The sequence below is a fragment of the Mobula hypostoma genome, chromosome 29 (assembly GCF_963921235.1).
Source record: "Mobula hypostoma chromosome 29, sMobHyp1.1, whole genome shotgun sequence".
Lineage (NCBI taxonomy): Eukaryota > Metazoa > Chordata > Chondrichthyes > Myliobatiformes > Myliobatidae > Mobula > Mobula hypostoma.
Window position 1 is genome coordinate 23,653,853 of NC_086125.1, and position 16,093 is coordinate 23,669,945.

Genomic DNA, 16,093 nt, shown 5'->3' on the forward strand with positions numbered 1-16,093 from the left:
TCCCAGGAGCCTTAGTGAAAGGCTGAAGCCCTGGTATGGGTCTCTGGAACAACATTTCTCACTTGCTGCCATTGTCTTCTGATTCCCTCCTCCCCACCAAATGCTACTATTTATTGGTAACATAACTTGATTTTGGGTTACTATCTGAGGTAAAGTCTCCAGGCAATGGACCCTAAATCATTCTATCAATTGCCTTGCCCCGTTCATCACAACTCAAAAAGAAAGCCGCCTTTAAAATGTTGCATCTTGTTACACAAGAACTGAGGTTAGAGTGTAAAATAACAATGGTGTTTTTGATTGGGTTAACAGCAAATAATTGTTCTTACCTTGGCAGAGGACTTTTCAAGAATGATCGTGTTGTGGGAACAGCTCAACTTAAGCTGGACAAACTAGAATCACGGTGTGAACTTCGGGAAATTCTGGAAGTGAGTTTCATATGAGTTATGAAAATAAGATCTTGCTTAATGTATTAAATCAGCTTATTTGAAAACTGGAGTTCAAAAGAAATATCCTGGAAAGATTATGACTGAGTAAATAAACTGAGTACCACTGAACTGATTCAAACTGTGGGCAGTCTCTCTGGGTTACAGCATAGGACAATGTGATTTAGCCAGTCAAATCTGCACTGGCTCTCGAGGAGCAATCCTGTTAGTCCTGGTCCTTCCTAAGAGCCTTGCAAATTCTGTTCTTTCACAAAGTTATCCTGTTTTTAGATGTCATAATGGACTTGACTCCTGTGGCAGTGCATTTCAGACCTCAGTCACTTACAGCATTAAAGAAATGTTTTTCTATGTTAGTTTTCGTTCTTTCTGCCAAATGCATCTAATCTGTTTGCAACCAAAGTATCTTCTTTGAAGATAGTTTGTGAGAACAGTAATGTCAGAAAAAATCAAGGGCATTAAGTCTTCTCAGACCTGGAAACATTCAGATTCAGAATCAGGTTTAGTATCACAGACATATCTCATGAAATGTGTTGTATTATGGGAACAATTTAATGTAGTCTACAAAAATACTATAAATTGCAATGAGAAATATATTTAAAAAAAAAATAAAGCTAAGTAGTCCAAAAAGAGAGCATAACTAGTTAGGTAGTGTTCATGGATTTGTATCTGTTCAGAAATCTGATAACGGGGAGGGGCGGGGAGCAGTTCCTAAAAAGTAGTAATGAGAAAGGGGCATGTCCTGTGTGGTGAGGGTCCTTGATAATGGATGCCACCTTTTTTAAGTCATTGCCTTTTGAAGATGTGTTTTGGTGGTCATCCTGATCTTTAGGATTTTCATATTGTTGATTGTGGATTTTAATTGTTGACTTTGGTCAGTTTCATAGCGATTGGAACTGCTTCTTTGCTTGTCACAGTACTCCATCCTGAACCTTTACACCCATTCTTGCTCGTGTTCTGGCCTGGGACTCACCCTGGCTCTCTGATTTGTGTTTGATTGGCTGTTGAGAACCTCTTCACCTGACACTTGGTACCTCGTGTAAAACTAGCACCAAAAGTTGGGAACAGAACATTCCAGAAGTGCACACACAATCCTGGAGAACTCAATAGGTCAGACAACATCTATGGAGAGGAATGAACAGTCGAAGTGTCTGTATTTTCCTTGAAGCTGCTTAGTTTTTCTATAGCAGGTGTCACAGTTAATTGCTATCATTGGGATTTTGTTATCTCTCTAATCTGAGTATGAGATGACCACAACTACTTTTACACAATAAAACGGCCATAGGCAACAAGTTTTATGCCTCATGCTTGACTTCTGAAGAACTTTGGGATCACAAAAACATCAGGATCCAACATTAACCAGAATGATTAATTGACCATAGCCTATGTATGAAAAGGTATTGTACATTCCTTTGAGTGTGGAAAGTAAGGAGTTCAATGTTAAGTGCTCTAGCCAGAACAAGGCAGCCTGGGGTGGCACAATAGTGTAGCGGTTAGTGTAATGCTTTACAGCACCAGCGACCTAGATTCAATTGCTATTTGAATGTTTTCCCTGTGACTGCACGGGTTTCCTCTGGTGCTCCAATTTCCTCCCACATTCCAAAGGCATGTGGGTTGGTAGATTAATTGATCACGTGGATGTTAATGGGTGGTGCATGTTTGTCGGGCCAGTAGGGCCTGTTACTGTGCTGTATCTCTAAATATTAAAAAAAACAAAATTTAGCACTGAATTTCTAACAAAAATGCACATTTTTTTTTCTGTGACAAGGAACTCTTTCTCTACAATGATTGCTCAGACAAATTGTTGATTGAAAATGTCAAGGTCTGAGTTTATTTTAGACAAGCCATTGGAAGATGAAGAACCAAAGGAGGTAGATTTGAAGTGGATTTGGGTTAGCTGTAATCTGATTTCCTTAGCAACAGAGCAAGTTTGATGATCAGTACCCTGTCTCTGTCATTTCATGGATGGACAGGAACAGCCTTCAGGGCATGACAGAAGTACTTGCCTTTGTTGAGGGCTGTTGGAGATGGGTCTGTGTTCTCCAATTGCCCTTCTATTTGATGTCACTTCTGCTAAGATACTGGCTACAGTTAATGGACTGTTTGTGAGTGTAATACTGTATATCAGTGACCTAGGCTGCAAAACTTCAGTCTGTTAAAAGTAGCAGAGCCTGTGTCTTGAATTCCTTTCTGCTGCTCTTCCTTGATGAGATCAGTGGAGTTCACTGTTCAGAGATGGTCCAAGCCATGAATTCTTAAAGAAGAATCAAGGCAGCATGCAGAGAATGTGAGGGGATAATGGAGAGCAGGTAGTGCGAGGGATCTGGCATCCGTCTACCCTATAGTGTGATCTACTGTCTATGTGATGTCGACAATGAAATCACACACCATGTTGCCAGATGTCAAAATTACTGCTAAACTATTTATGATGCAGACCCTCAACCTGAATCATCCTTGCCTTCACAGATACTATCTAACCAGCTAAGTTCCTCCAGTTTGCTTTTTGCTCCAGATTCCAGCATCTTCAACATCTAGCATCTGTATCTCCAAACTATTAATGGTGGCTTGGCTTATAGTGAGATTTCCAGTAAAACTGTGGCTCTTTCTTCTCAGTATTCAGTGATGTAGTGTTCTTCTGTGCACTTTTGGCTTTTTACAAATCCATCTGTTTCCTTTCCAACAGACGGGGAGAATGCAAGCCCTAATTGATTGCTGTATCTGTTCTTCCCACATGTAATCATTTTTTTTACATTAAAAAATTTTTCCCTAGGTTCTGGATGGCAGAAAGACCACTGGAGGTCGGTTGGAGGTGATCGTAAATATCCGGGAACCGCTGAGCTCCCAGCAGCTTGAGAGAGTGACTGAGAAGTGGCTTGTCATTGATGCCCAGAGCTTGCCGGTGGTATGGTTGCTTTTTGTAATGTTGAAAGTTAAACCCTTTTGAAACTGGTACATTGGGGCTCCAATGTCATTTTGTAAACCTTTAAGGCTGTCATGATAGCAAATGTTGCTATACAGCAGGGAAGCTAGAATGTGAATATTCTGAGGGGATGGTGCCTCTTTGGATGGTTGATTTGGGCCATGGTTAGAATGGTAAGCTTCCCGAGCTCTTTACAAACTAAATCATGTGTGTAAAATATTTGGTGAATGGAGGACCCTGAGGTTCAGTAGAAAAACCCATCAGCACAGTAAGCTTTCTGAATATGCTATTTGCCCGTGCTTTTTTGATAAAAGTCTGTTGTACATATTCTAGGTTTAGAGTACTTGTATGAGAGTTACAGGTAGAATATAACCAGAGCAATGTTCTGCTGGGGATCAGTGCTCCAGCATCTGTGGGAGAAAAGGAATTGTCAATGGTTTGGGTCGAAACCCTGAATCAGGACCCATGAGGCGGGGTTTCCAGCTGAAACATAGATATTCCTCTGATGGGAGGTAAATCTATATTTCCCATTATTGACCATTGTTCCTATGCTGGTGATTGTAAGCTCTCACATTTCAGGATATTTACAAAGTGCAATCACCGTTAAATGGGGTGACATGGTAGTGTAGCAGTCAATTCTCAGTTGGGGGTTCAATTCCCACTCTCGCTGTAAGGAATTTGTATGTTTTCCCAATGACATTCCAAGATTCACGATTCAGATTTATTTATCACATGTACATGGAAACACACGATGAAATGTGTCGTTTGCATTAACAACCAGCACAGCCCTAATGCAAGTGTCACCACGCGTTCTGGCACCAACATAGCTAGTCCACAATGCTTGGGAGAATGACACAGAACACAACAAGCAACAACAGCAAAACAAGCCACATTCCTCTGTCTCACCCATGCCCATACGCAGTCTTCTAATCCAAAAACTGTCCTTACAATTCATCCTCCAGCAGACTCTAATTCAGACGCGGAACTTAGGCCTTCAACTACCCCAGAGGACTGAGAGATTCACAGAGCTGGGGCTCCAGACAATCGGCCTCAACTTATGGACTTCTGATCAGACGTACCGGTTAAGGTAGCAAGTTATGGACAAGCTGTGATGATGCTGGAAGTGTGGCGACATTACAGAGCAGTACAGCACTGGGACAGGCCCTTCAGACCACAGTGTTTTGTCGAACCAATTAAATTCATAATCAAATGGGTAACTTACACTAATCTCTGCTGCCTATACAATATCCATATCCTTGCATTTTCCTTACTTTCATGTGCCTATCTAAACATCTCTTAAAAGTGTATAATATTTTTGCCTCTACCACCCAGCCACCCAGCACTTTATATTAATTTAAAAAAATAACTTTCTCCCCTCACATTTCCATTGAAGCTAACCCCTCTCACCCTAAATATATGCCCTCTGGTATTTGACATTTCAACCCTGGAAAAAAGATACTGCCTGTCTCATAATCTTATAAGCTTCTATAAGATCTCCCCTCAGCCTCTGGCACCAGAGAAAACAACCAAAGTTTGTCCAACTTCTCGTTATACAACATGCCTCTAATCCAGGCAACATCCTGGTAAGCCTCTTCTGCACCCTCTCCAAAGCCTCTGCCAGAACTGTATGCAATACTCCAGAAGTAGCCTGAGTTTTATAAAGCTGCAACATAACTTCCTGATGTTTTTTCTTTTTACTTTAATGCCTCGACTTATAAAAGCAAGCATTCCATAAACCTTCTTAACCACTCTATCAACCTGTGTAGTCACCTTCAGGGAGTTATGAACTCGGATCCCAAGATCCCTCTGCTCATCAACACTGCTAAGGATCTTGCACTTAATAGTGTACATTTGACCTTCCAAAGTGCAGCACTTTATGTTTGGCCAGTTTAAGCTCCATCTGCTATCTCTCCGCTCATATCAGCAACTATATATATCCCATTGTGTTCTTTACTAGCCTTAATAAGCCTCCCATCTACGTCTCCATCCAGGTCATTTATGTAGTTCATAAACAGCAGAGATCCCAGTACTGATCCCTGTGGAACACCACTATTCACAGACCTCCAGCTAGAATGTTCTTTTGATCACTACCCTCTGTCTTCTATGGGCAGGCCAGTTCTGAATCGAGATGATCAATTCATCATGTATCTTCATCTTCTAGATGAACCTCCCGAGAGGCACCTTGTTCGACACCGTATTAAAATCCACGTAAACGACATCCACAGCTCTATCTTCATTAATTTTTGCCCGTGGGGGGGGGGGGGATTGTTGCTCGCTGCTGCTTACGCGAGGGAGGGAGGGGAGCTGGGGGATACTTTGGGGTTCTAACATTTAACTGTCGTTTATTCTTGGGGCACTCCTCTGTTTTCATTGATGGTTGCGAAGAAAATGCATTTCAGGATTATATTGTATACATTTCTCTGACATTAAATTGTACCTTTGAACCTTCGATTAACCACCCTCATCACCTCATCAAAGCATTCAGTGAAATTAGTAAGTCACAAGTCACAGTCATGCTGGCTCTGCCTAATTAGGCCATGGTTTTCCAAATGCTCATAAATCCTCTCCCTAAGAATTGCCTCCAGTAAATCCCTCTATCACTGACATGACACTTACCGGTCTATAGTTTTCAGGACTATCCCTGTCTCCTTACTTGAACTCACCAGTCCTTTGGGACTTCACCCATGGCTAGAGAGGACACCAAGATATTGGTCAAGGCCCCAGCAATCTCTTCTCATGCTGCTCTCAATAACCTGGGGTATATCCCGTCAGGCCCTGGGGACTTATCCACCTTAATGCTCTTAAAGAGATCCAGCACTACCACCTCCTTCACCTTGAAATGCTCTAGAATATCAATATGCTCACCACTGATTTCCTGATCACCACTACCACCTCCTTTACCTGGAAATGCTCCAGCATATTGAAATGCTCACCATTGATTTCCTGATCCTCCATGTGCTTCTCCTTGGTAAACAGTGATGTAAAGTACTCATTAAGGACCTCACCTACATCCTCTGCATCCAAACAAACGTTCCCCACTTTATCCTTGAGTGGTCCTACCAACGTTCCTTCTGTTTTTTAACAACTACCTGGACCAACCATTGCTCTGAGCAGGAAATTACTACATGGCCTGAAAGCTGTGCGGCACTTTAAATTAACATAATATAAAAGAAAATTTCAGCTGCGCAGGAGCATTTCAGTTGCTGCATGGTCACACACACGCGCAGCTTAGAGGAAACTGGTCCTACCTTCATCCTGGTTATCCTCTTGCTCTTGATGTATGTATACAATGCTTTGGGATTCTCTTTAATTCTGCTTGCCAAGGACTTTACATAGCTCCTCCTGGCTTTTCTAATTCCCTTGTTCTTTTCTCGTTTCTTTACAATCCTCAGTGGCTCTTTTTGATTCTAGCTTCCTAAGCTTTACATACTGTTCCCTTTTTATTTCTTGACTAAATTCATCACCTCTCAACTTCCAAGGTTTTCGTATCTTGTCGTCCTTGTCTGTCCTTCTTACTGGAATATTCCTGTGTTCTGTGCACTTGGTCTATATACACCTTCTACGTGTCAGGTGTGGACTTGCCCAAAGGCAGCTGTTCCCACTTAACTCTCCCTAGTTCCTGCCTAATGTTCTTGTAATTTGCTTTATTCTAATTTAATACTCTCCCGTAATATCCATACTTGCCCTTATCTATAGCTATTTCAGAACTTGTGGTCACTGTTCCCTAAATGTTCACCCAGTAAAAGGTTGGTCACTGGGCCAGGCTCATTATTCAAAACTAGGTCCAGTACAGCCCCTCCTCTTGTTAGATTATCTATATTATGGTTTAAGAAACCCTCTTGGATGCACTTAACAAATGCTGGCCCATCTAAGCCTCTTGCACACAGAAGGTCCCAGTTCATATTAGGGAAGAGAAAGTCCCCATAACAATAACGCTATTGTTTTGCACCTTTCCTTAATCTGCCAGCATATCTGTTCCTCACTGTGGGAGGCGGGGTTGGTCTGTAGCACAATCCCATCCCATCAGAGTGATGAATGCATCCTTCTTGTCAGTTCACCCACACAGACTCAGTAGGCGAACCCTCCATTATATCCCCTCTGAGTGCGGCTGTGATATTTTCCGAATGGTAGTGCAACTCCCCGCCTCTTTTACTTCCCTCTCTACCTTTTATAAAACATTGAAACCCTGGGGTATTACACGTCTATTCCAGTCCCTGTAATGGCCACAACATCATAGTTCCATGTACTGATCCGTGCTCTTAAGTTTCTTCACTTCTGCCCATAGTGCTTGTGAGCTGCCTCCAGCACATCCTCAGACGTATCGATCATTGAAAGCGATGCAGTTCGCTGTATGTTTTGATGTACATGTGAAAAACTTTAAATTGGTGGTATAACAGCAGAATTTGTGCATCGAGATGTTATTGTGAGTCTGGAGCTCAACAGCCGGAACTTAGTTCTGTAGGAGCTGCTTATACCCATGAAATTAAGGGAGAATACTGAATAGAAATGCGATAGTCACACAGAGAGGTTTCTTAAAGTAATAACAGAGACACAGCACCTAGTTGTGGTCACTGCTAATTCTACTAAAAATTGTAAAGCAGGGTGGCAAGTGTGAGGTAGATACAATACAGAGATCCTTCACAATATATGGACAGATCAAGGGAATGGATGAGGACGTGGCTGACGAAATAAAATATAAAGTCAAAGAAAATGTAGAGCTTTTTTCAAATGATGAGAGATTAAAAAATGGTCCTGTTCATGGGTGTCCGTCTGTGTACATGAATCTTAGAAAGTTGGCATATAGGTACTGCAAACAATTAGAAAGAGAAATTGTATTTTGGCTTTCAATGCGAGAAAACATAAGTATAAGCGTAAAGATGTGTCTCTAATTATATAGAGCCCTGGTGCGATTACACTTGGAAAGCCTGGAATCCTATCACAGGTTGCACTCGCGATAGTGATATCACTTCACCAGATTGATTCTTGGCTTGAGGGGAGGGACAGTGGAGCAGTGGGGGTTGGAGTGGAATTGGTTGTATGGGTCTTCAGTGTAAAACCACCAGCACATGAAGGGTACAGAGAAGTCCCCAGTGAAATGGACTTGAGAACTTGCACCACTCACACCCTTCTTTACAGTTTTAAACTCCTGGGAGTGCACATCTCACACAATCTCTCATGGTCCCAGAACATACTCCACACAATCAGGCTGAAGAGAGCCGGGCTATGCACATCCATACTCCCAACCTTCTTGGTGCACAAGCTGCATCACTGCTTGTGGCGAACAACCGGTCGTCAGAACTGCTCGACGCATCGCTGGCACCAGCCCACCTGCCATCAAGGACGTATATACAGAAAGGTGCTGGAAAAGGGTCAGTAACGTCATGAAGGACCCCGCCCACCCTGCTCATGGACTGTTTGTCCCACTCCCAAACAAGGGGGAGGCTAGGTAGCATCCACAGCAGGCCACCAGACTGAAAATGGTTACTTTCCCCAAGCTGATCAACACCTTCACATGCTAACCCTCCATACCCCAACCACCACAACTTAGTTATTTCCTGTCAGTCCCCTCGTGTATAGACAACATCTGTGCCTAGTGTCACTTTATGGACATGCAATCAATCTATGCATATAAGGTATCTTATGTGTTTATTTTTATTTTGTTATTTTATTATTATTATTATTATTATTATGGTGTTCTTTATCTTGTTTTTTTTGTGCTACATCCAGAGTAACAGTTATTTTATTCTTGGTTATATTTGTGTACTAGCAATGACACTAAACAATCTTGAGTCTTCAAAAAAAAGGGGTTTAACCTCAGGACTGATGAGAGGGGATTTCTTTACCCAGACGATTGTGAATTTGGTCATTATCACATTGCTCTTTGTCAAGATGTTAATCAGGGCATTAAAAATTAGTTAAAATACTGGAGGTAATGACAAGGTCCTTGACATCCAACAGACTAAGCAAATGGCCTCGGTTCAATATCTCACTTCAAAGACAGCAGTGAGAAGGAAGCATCCTTCTGTATAGCACTAAAGTGTCAACCTAGATTTTTGTGCACATTACCTCAATGGGACTTGAACCTGGGACAGATACTTTTGCCCCTCACTGTCAGGCTTCATTGGTCCATTGCTTTTTACTTCCCTCCAGCTGCAGCCCTCGGGCAGGGATCAGAAGCACCCCATGAGGCTGAAGTAACTGGGGAGGGGGGTGGGCCATCTCTGCTTATACCCACTCTTCCTCATTTACCCTCTATCACTGGCCAGCAGGGCACTGTTTGAAGTTTTCCATCACGGCTACAGTAGCAGATACACGGAAGAGGATGTGAATGAAGCCAAATTTGTTTTCTTACAGATTGCAGTTCCAAAGGCAAAGGAGCGAAGGGATACTCCACAGGTCACGAGTGGAAGGTAAGTGTAGACCTGCATTAGTATCGAGTGAGCACATGCACTTCTGCAGTTCTTGTAATGTGGCAAGGGGGAGCTGATCATTGGTGTTTCATCGGGGTCCTGAATGAAGCAAGCTTGGGTCAAATGGTTTCCTTGGTCTGAGCTGCCATACCTTATCTAAACATCTTAAGAGCATGTATTTCTCATGAGAAAATATTCTGACACCCCAATTTGTGAAGACCATGTTCAAGTAAGTGTTCCAAATTACTGAATATAGTAAGGACAGAGATTCAGTCTACAGGGAATTTAATACCAGTCTATGTAAGAGCAAGGAGACAGTAGGTCATCTTGCTGCGTCTTTCAATAACATCATAGCCAATCTAGTCTTGGTCTCAGCAACACTTTCCTGTCATCTCTCCTCGTACTCCTTGACTCTCCTGTAGTGGGAATGTGTTGAACCCTACCAGTGATTTCCTGCCAGTTCCCCATGGTGGAGAATTCTGGTGGCAACAACCCAGTGAAAGAATTTCGCCCTCATCGCTATCTGAAATTAGACATTGTGGACAGAAGGGCCTGTTCCAGTTCTCTAGAGTATGTAACAACATAAATTAGGTATTGACACTCCTTATGTCCTTTTTATTTTTATGGGCAATGTGAGTAGCATTGGGAAAAATAGTCAATAAGCAAAGTTATTGGGTATCATTTGGAATTCAAGTGGTTTCTTCAAACTCTTCATGGTTCCTGGTGTTATTAATATAAAATTAATGCATACTTTTGAGTATTTTTAATAACCATTTAGAAATTTTGTATAACATGCCCTTTCATGTTGTCTGAACAGTTATGTATGATTGCTTTGCCTACTGCCTCATTGCCAAGTGGGTGTTGTTGCTGCAAGTGTAGGTGAACTAATTGTTAACATACAAGATAAAATCTGCAGATGCTGGAAATCCAACCAACGCACAAAATTCTGGAGGAATTCAGCAGGCCAGGCAGCACCTACAGAAAAAACTACAGTCGAGGTTTCCGGCTAAAACCCTGGAGTTCCTCCAGCATTTTGTGTATGAACTAATTGTTGAGTGATCATTTATAGAATGGAGGGTACAATAGGTTCATTTGTATATACTGCTAGTTTCAATGAAGAATCAGATACTTCACTATCATTGTATCAGAGCCAGCAATTCATCAGCTGGAAACCCATGTATCTGTAAGGTTGTGAAAAGGAAGATGATGGAGAGGTGAAAATGGTCAGATACAGAAAAGGAAATCTACTAGTGGAGTAGGAGGTTATGGCTGAGTTACTAAATCATTTTGCATAGTAAATACACACAAAATACTAGAGGAACTCAGGAGGTCAGGCAGCATCTACAGAAGGGAATAAAGAATTGATGTTTGGACTAAGACTTTTCATCAGGACTGGAAAAGAAAGGGGAAGAAGCCGGGATAAGAAGGTAGGTGGGGGAAGATGTACAAGCTGGCTGGTGATAGGTGAGACCAGATGAGGGAGAAGGTGGATGGGGGAGAGGTTGATGAAGTGAGAAGCTGGGGGGTGATAGGTGGAATGGTAAAGGGCTGAAGAAGGAAGAATATCACATTCTTCCTTCAGCAAACATAAGTGAATTAATTGTTTATTAGTTGACAATGGGAAAACACTTTACATCTGAATTTACCTTAGCTGATATCGACACAAGGTGCAGCTGAGATCACAACCCAGTGGGTCGAGCAGCATCTGTAAGGGAGAGGAATTGTCACCATTTTGGGTCAAAACCCCGCATCAGGACTGATTAGGAAGATGACCAGTATAAAGGGAAAAGGGGGAGCAGTGAGACAGAAGCCTGAAGTAATTGGTTAACTCTGAGGAGAGGTGAAGGCTAATGGGCAGATCAAGCCATAGGGGAGGGGTGGAGTTGGAGACAGAGTCAAGTGGGTGGTAGATAAAAGCACACAAAGAATAGAGGCAGTGGAGCCGGGTTGGAGGAGGTGAAGGTGTACTTTGAAACATTGAAACATACTTTAAAATGCATTCTTTGTGTCTTTGATTAACATGCTCCAAGGATGCAGGTTGTGAGTTTCGCCATGTTTCTGGCACCAGCAAAGCATGCCCATAACTTGCTATCCCTAACCCGTGTGCCTTTAGAATGTGGAAGGAAACCTGAATAGGCATAGGAAACCCATGAGGTCACAGGTAGAATGTACAAATTCCTTACATACAGCAGCAGGAACTGAACCCTGATTGATAATCGCTGGCACTGTAAAGCATTGTGCAGACTGCTGCCTGCGTCTGTGCTGGACGGACTCGGCGGTCGAGCAGCATCACTGTTTGGGAAGGAGCTGAGAGTCGCTGAGTGTTCTGAAACCTGATAAAGTAGAATACCAGAAAGGCAAGCTGTGCCTAGAAGTAAATACGTCACCCAGTCCAAATGGGATGGATCTTGGGTTGCTGAGAGAAGCAAGGTAAGGGATAGCTGATGCACTGGTCGTAATCCTCCGAACCTCTATGGGTTCGGGACTGCATCTTGAAGTCTAAGACTTGATCAAAAAGAGGTTGAGACAAACCTAATAGTCGCAACAGTCATTTTGTCACTCTTGATAATGTAAGTTGGAGAAACAATAAGCAGGCAGAATTAGCAGTCACTTGGGTGATCATGGCTTGGTTAGCAAAAGCTGGCATGAATTTTTAAAGGCAAGTCCTGGTGGACTCCCTTTGTAACAAGAGGTTCAAATAGGAAAATTAGTGAATGTGATTTATGGGTTTCCATATTGAAAGCCTCAGAATTAAAAACGGTTTATGGCAGTATAGAGAAAAAGATTGACTTAGCACCGAGGATAAGAGTCAGTACTGTTGCTTTTTGGACAAGAGAGAATTGTACAATAGACTTCCCCAGGCTGTGTTTAAACTACTCCCTGTCTTATTTTAATAACTGTGTTGACCGGGCGTCACGTGATGACGTGGGATTGAGACGTGTAAATCCAGCTCTCCCGCAACAAGTCAGTAAAGTACCATTTAAATAAAACAAAGTTAGTAAATATTTTCTGAAAACTATTTATAAACTTTGTAAGATTACTTTACGATATGCCTCCTAAACCGCAACAAAAGAAGTCTGCTGTTGCGAAGCAGCCGCGAGACGGGAAGAAAAAAGGGCCTACTGCAACAATGGAGCCTCGGACTCAGGTTGGATCTCCTTTGGTAGAACAGGGAGCAACGGCGGTGGCAACGGCTTCTTCGAAGAAGATACTGGTAATGCGCATGCGCAAAGAAGAGCGCATGCGCAAACCGACACAATACAAACTACAAGAACCAACAGCCACTGCAATTGAAAATGACTCAGAGTCAGAATCGGATTCTGCAGAGAACATAGATGAAGAAGAGGAGGAACAACTGGAAGCGATTGGAAGTAAAGGAGATGATAGTGATATGAGAGAAGCTATATTGCAATTAACGGCTGAATTAAGAAAAGTAAGAGAAGAACTTAGAGATACGAAGATGTGCTATGATAAAGTTATGGCAAGACTGGACAAAATGGATAAGAAGCTTCAGAAGATGGAAAGAGCAATGGGGTATATGAATGATAGAGTGGAAAAAACAGAAAATGATTTGCTTGTCTGGAATTCGGAAAGAAACCGACTCTTGGAGAAAGTGAACATGTTGGAAAATTTTAGTAGACGTAATAATATTAAAATTGTTGGTCTTGAAGAAGGTATGGAGGGAGATAAACCAATAGAATTTTTTCAAAGATGGATCCCGGATGTTTTGCAAATGGAAGAGGGGGTTCGATCAATTGAAATTGAGCGGGCACATAGAGCTTTAAGACCAAAACCAAAAGATGACCAATATCCACGATCGATTTTAATAAAATTCTTAAGATTTCAAGACAAGGAAAGGATTCTACAGGCAGCTGCTCGAGCTGCCAAAGATAGAAAAGGGCCATTGATAATTGAAGGGAACAAAGTTTTTTTTTCTATCTTGATATAAGTTACGAACTTTTGAAGAGAAGGAAGAAATTTAATCCAGTGATAAAAACCCTATGGGAGCATGGTTATCAATTTACACTGCGTTATCCTGCAACTTTGAAGATTTTTTTGTCTGGTGGAGAAAAAAGATTTTTTGATGATTATCAGAAAGCAGAGCAGTTTGTGCGAGATTCTCTGAAAACTCACCAGACACAAGAACAAACCCAGGAGAGCGAAATAGATTGAAGATGAAGATTGGGTTAGAGAATGGACTTGATGGATTTTTGAAGCTGGATGAATGTATAAATATATTATTAATTATACGAGGGGGGTAAGAAAGGTTAAAACTGGAGGAATACTAGTTGGGAATAGTAATACTAATTTTGTCTATATATATATATATAATGGTTTTTTTTTGTTGCGGGGGAGCTGGAAGAAGCACTGATCGATTGCTATGCTAGTCATATGTGCAAGCGTGACTTTTGCCACGACCCGCAAAATGGAGGGAGGTAATATTGTGTATCCTTTCGTTCACAACATTAGTGGGGGGGTATTTTGTTTTTTTTTTGTACTTTTTCTTCTTTTTTCTTTCTGCCTGGAAGGTTGGGAGGGAGACGCATAGCAACATGGTGAAGTTTAAAGAGATTCCCCAAGGAACTATGAAAGTTGAAAAGATAAATAATGTTTTAGATTGGAGTAACTTTGTGAAGAATAATGACTAATTTATTGAATTTTTTGAGTTTTAATGTTAACGGGCTTAATGGACCAGTGAAAAGAAAAAGCATCTTAACACATATTAAAAAAATGAAGATAGATTTAGCTTTTTTACAGGAAATGCACCTAACGGAAACAGAACATCAGAAACTAAAGAGAGATTGGGTGGGTAGTGTTGTTGCAGCTTCATTTAATTCAAAAGCGAGGGAAGTAGCAATTTTGATCAATAAAACGTTACCAATTAGAATACAAAATGTAATAACTGATTCTGCGGGGAGATATGTGATTATACATTGTCAACTTTTTTCTTAATTATGGGCTTTTATGAACATTTATGCACCAAATGAAAATGATGCAAAATTCATACAAGAAGCTTTTCTGAATTTGGCAGATGCGCATGAAAAAATATTAATTGGAGGAGACTTTAATTTTTGCTTAGACCCAGTCTTAGATAGATCAACCAAGGCTGTTATAAAATCGAAGGTAGTAAATTTAACTTTATCATTGATGAAGGATTTAAATCTGATTAATATATGGAGAAGAATCAATCCTAAAGAAAGAGACTATTCGTTCTATTCCCATAGACATAAAACTTTTTCAAGGATAGATTTGTTTCTATTATCAATGCATATTCAACACAGAGTGAAAAATATGGAATATAAAGCAAGAATATTTCAGATCATTCCCCTTTATTAATGACAATAATAATGGCTGATAAGGAAGAAGTGGCTTATAGATGGAGATTTAATTCAACATTATTAAAACGTCAAGATTTTTGTGATTTTTATGAAAAAGCAGATTCAATTTTTTTTGGATACAAATTCTCATTCAGTGAATGATAAATTTATATTATGGGATGCGATGAAAGCATATCTTAGGGGCCAGATAATAAGTTATACATCTAAAATTAAGAAAGAATATATGGCAGAACTAGATCAATTGGAAAAAGAGATTACAAAAATAGAAAAAGAATCTCAAAGATATATGTCAGAAGAAAAACGAAAACAACTTGTCAATAAGAAGTTACAATATAATACGCTTCAGACATATAGAACGGAAAAAGCAATTATAAGAACTAAACAAAGGTATTATGAGTTAGGTGAGAGAGCACATAAAATTCTTGCCTGGCAGTTGAAAACAGAACAAGCTTCCAAAACAATAAATGCAATTAGAACAAGGGCAAATAAAATATCTTATAAACCTCTTGAAATAAATGAAACTTTTACAAATTTCTATTCTGAATTATATCAATCAGAATCCCAAAATGATGTTAATGAGATAGAAAGGTTTTTATCTCAAGTTTCTCTTCCAAAATTGAATTTGGAAGAACAGAAGGGATTAGATATGCCTTTTATATTAAAAGAAGTTGAAGAAGCTTTAGGATCACTCCAAAGTAATAAATCTCCAGGAGAAGATGGTTTTCCACCTGAATTTTATAAAAAATTTAAAGATTTATTATTTCCTCTTTTTATGGAACTAATACGTCAAGCAGAAAAAATACATAAACTTCCAGAATCTTTTTCAACAGCGATTGTAATTGTATTGCCAAAAAAAGATAGAGATCCTATGAAACCAGCATCATATAGGCCTATTTCTTTATTGAATACGGATTATAAAATAATAGCAAAAATTTTATCGAATAGATTATCTAAATATTTACCAAAATTAATATATATGGATCA

General features: G+C 40.5%; 1 protein-coding gene across 3 annotated transcripts in view; it reads left to right on the top strand.

The window, feature by feature from the left end:
* cc2d1a (coiled-coil and C2 domain containing 1A) overlaps positions 1–16,093 on the top strand; it is a 135,295-nt gene that overhangs the window by 78,560 nt on the left and 40,642 nt on the right. For all 3 annotated transcript variants that reach the window (XM_063035825.1, XM_063035827.1, XM_063035828.1), the window contains 3 exons: positions 335–425; positions 3,211–3,342; positions 9,715–9,770. In XM_063035825.1, the coding sequence (XP_062891895.1) occupies positions 335–425; positions 3,211–3,342; positions 9,715–9,770 (279 nt within the window). The remainder of the gene's footprint in view (positions 1–334; positions 426–3,210; positions 3,343–9,714; positions 9,771–16,093) is intronic.